The 2,473-nt window shown below is 42.9% G+C and overlaps 1 protein-coding gene across 1 annotated transcript in view; it reads right to left on the reverse strand.

The window, feature by feature from the left end:
- The window catches only part of CNOT1 (CCR4-NOT transcription complex, subunit 1), a 135,791-nt gene that overhangs the window by 20,258 nt on the left and 113,060 nt on the right, over nt 1-2,473 (reverse strand). The window contains exons 41-42 of the mRNA XM_006863578.1: nt 1,702-1,865; nt 1,382-1,499 (exon numbers count right to left, since the gene is read on the reverse strand). Coding sequence (XP_006863640.1) covers nt 1,382-1,499; nt 1,702-1,865 — 282 coding nt within the window. The remainder of the gene's footprint in view (nt 1-1,381; nt 1,500-1,701; nt 1,866-2,473) is intronic.

Raw genomic sequence — 2,473 nt, forward strand, 5'->3', positions numbered from 1 at the left:
AAGACCCCCAGTGAGATGGACTGACAAAGTGGCAGCATCAATGGTGTCAAGCATGTCAACAATTGTGAGGTTGGCCCACGAACAGGCAGTGTTTCGTTCTGTTTTACATAGAGTCACTGTAAGACGGTACCGACTCGATGGCACCTAACAACAACAACAACAACAACAATTTTTAGCCTAACTTGGCAAGCTCACTTTCCTCCAATCACATTCATTCTTGCTATTTTTATTCACTGTGTTCTCCACTATTCAAAACCAAACTGGGAAATACCCAATTTTTAAAATAAATTTGGATGAAGCAGAATACAAAAATTATGGGCAAAGACTTAGGAACGACTTAGTGAGTCCTTTTGGAGCCTGATCCAAGGACTGAATCGTTGCCAGGGTGGGGAACACCCCACATTCACAGAGGCATGGCACCGTCTTTGACCTGGACCCCAAAGCTTCTGGCCCTGCTGTCAGAAGACTTGGTAGCTGTGAAATGCCCACGTGGCCCTGGTCCGTAAGGGATGATTTTAGCGGCCAGTTTATCAGTTCGAGTCTGTTCTGCTTCACTGGCCATGCCTGAACTGGGAAAAGCTAGTTTAATGTTCTGCTTTCTACTCAATAATTATTAGCTGGGTTATAGTCCCACAAAGACAAAGAACTATTTAATAGCACTTGACTCTTAATTTATTCAAATTAAATAGTCCAGGGGTTGTCAACCTATTGTATTCGAGCCTTGAGCATTAGAATTCCCCTGTAGATAATGTGGTAGAATCCAGGGCCTCACTACCCAGATATTTACTCAGATGTCCAAGGAAATATCCAGATGTTTGTACTTTTTTGTCTCGAACAAAAACCCTTCAGTGATCTACAGTTAGCCTACAGCAGATGTGGAGAAGCAAAACTCTAATCACTGAAAAACGGCTGGCAGGAAACGCAGTCAAGTACAGGCAGTACCCTACTTACAATGGGGTTGTGTTGCAACAATTACACTGTCAAGTCTGACACAAGTTGAACACCATTTTGTTTAAAAAAAAAAAGTTTTCATTATCATTGCCTATTATCAGTATCTTTATAAATCCAGCAGTGTTTTGAACAATAAGTCATAAAACGGAACATCTGAGAATGATTGATATCTGCCAATTATATCTTGTAATATATTACTAACGATACCACAAACGGTCATTAAGTATGATTCATCATAACTTAAATAAGCTGGGGACTACCTGTACTTGTTTAAGCTTTTTACCATCACCTCACTTAACAGTAAAAGAGTTCTCAACTCAATCTTTAAGGAACAACAATCGGCACTAAATGGCTAGGAGAGTCTGTAGGCAATGCTCCTCAGTCCCAGCTAGTTACAGAGCTCATCAGAGGAGAGCAACTGGAGCCACACCTTCTGCTGTGGTGTATGTGCTAGCATTCTTGCAATAAATATCCGGTGGGAGATCAGTTCAAGCCAAGCATACACAAAGCCTGGAGCTTTGGTAGGCCTCAGGATGTGGAATGTATTGCTGAAAGAAGAAAAACAGTAGTCAGAAGCAAAGTCAAACTTAAATATAGTGTAATTTGAATACATGTAACACAGTAGACAACATGAAAGTTGTCTTACAAATCAACATCCCTTAAATCCGTAAGAGTCCCAATTCTCAAATTTTACCACATGAAACAAGCAAAATACTTAATAGGAACTCTAACAAAACCAACAAGACTTACCAAAAAGCTGTAAGTGTCTGAAAATTGATGGTTTCCAAAACATGCTCAGGTGCATTGAGTTCCAAGAGCAGCATAATAAAAATGCGATGGTAAGGAAGCTGCTGAAATTCACTCTGTCGAACATCATGATCCTGCAGGAGAACGCCCACTACTATCCCCAGGACCTGTAGAGCACAGAGATGTTCTTAGCTTAAGTCTTTTTTCGGTTCTTAGGAAGACGGCGGATCGGGTGGAAGTGCAGTAAGGAGCTCCACCAACAACAACACAGAATACCCGGCCAAGCAGGCTCAGGGGCTGGTCCCAGAACTTTGAACCACATATAAAGGAATACTTAGAAGGTTGGAAGGCTCACAGTTGGGGGAATTTGTGGCAGAAGCAAGAAATCTATTGCTTTCTAATCCGAGACACTCATCTGCCCCAGGAGCTGCCATCTTGGGTGAGACCAAGCGGGGGAAGGATCGGAGCGGCCACAGACACCTGGCAGAACCGCTGAGACAAAGGTGTGGGCATTCTTTTCTTTTGGTATCTATTCATTGGTCCCTTGCTGTCTGTGCACCTCCATTCTGGTGACTATAGGGGTGCCTGAGCTAGTGGGCACCCTAGCCCCACCCTCGGAGGGTGCCACTACTCATGCCCACAGATCTTCTTGAAATTTAAAGAGACAGTGTCCAATTAAAACCAAACGGCCACATCCAGCCCTGAACTGTTTACAACTAGAAAAAAGTCCTCAACAGGGATTGTGGAGTGGGACAAGCAGACAAAAAAGGAAATA

The sequence above is a fragment of the Chrysochloris asiatica genome, unplaced genomic scaffold (assembly GCF_000296735.1).
Source record: "Chrysochloris asiatica unplaced genomic scaffold, ChrAsi1.0 scaffold00055, whole genome shotgun sequence".
NCBI lineage: Eukaryota > Metazoa > Chordata > Mammalia > Afrosoricida > Chrysochloridae > Chrysochloris > Chrysochloris asiatica.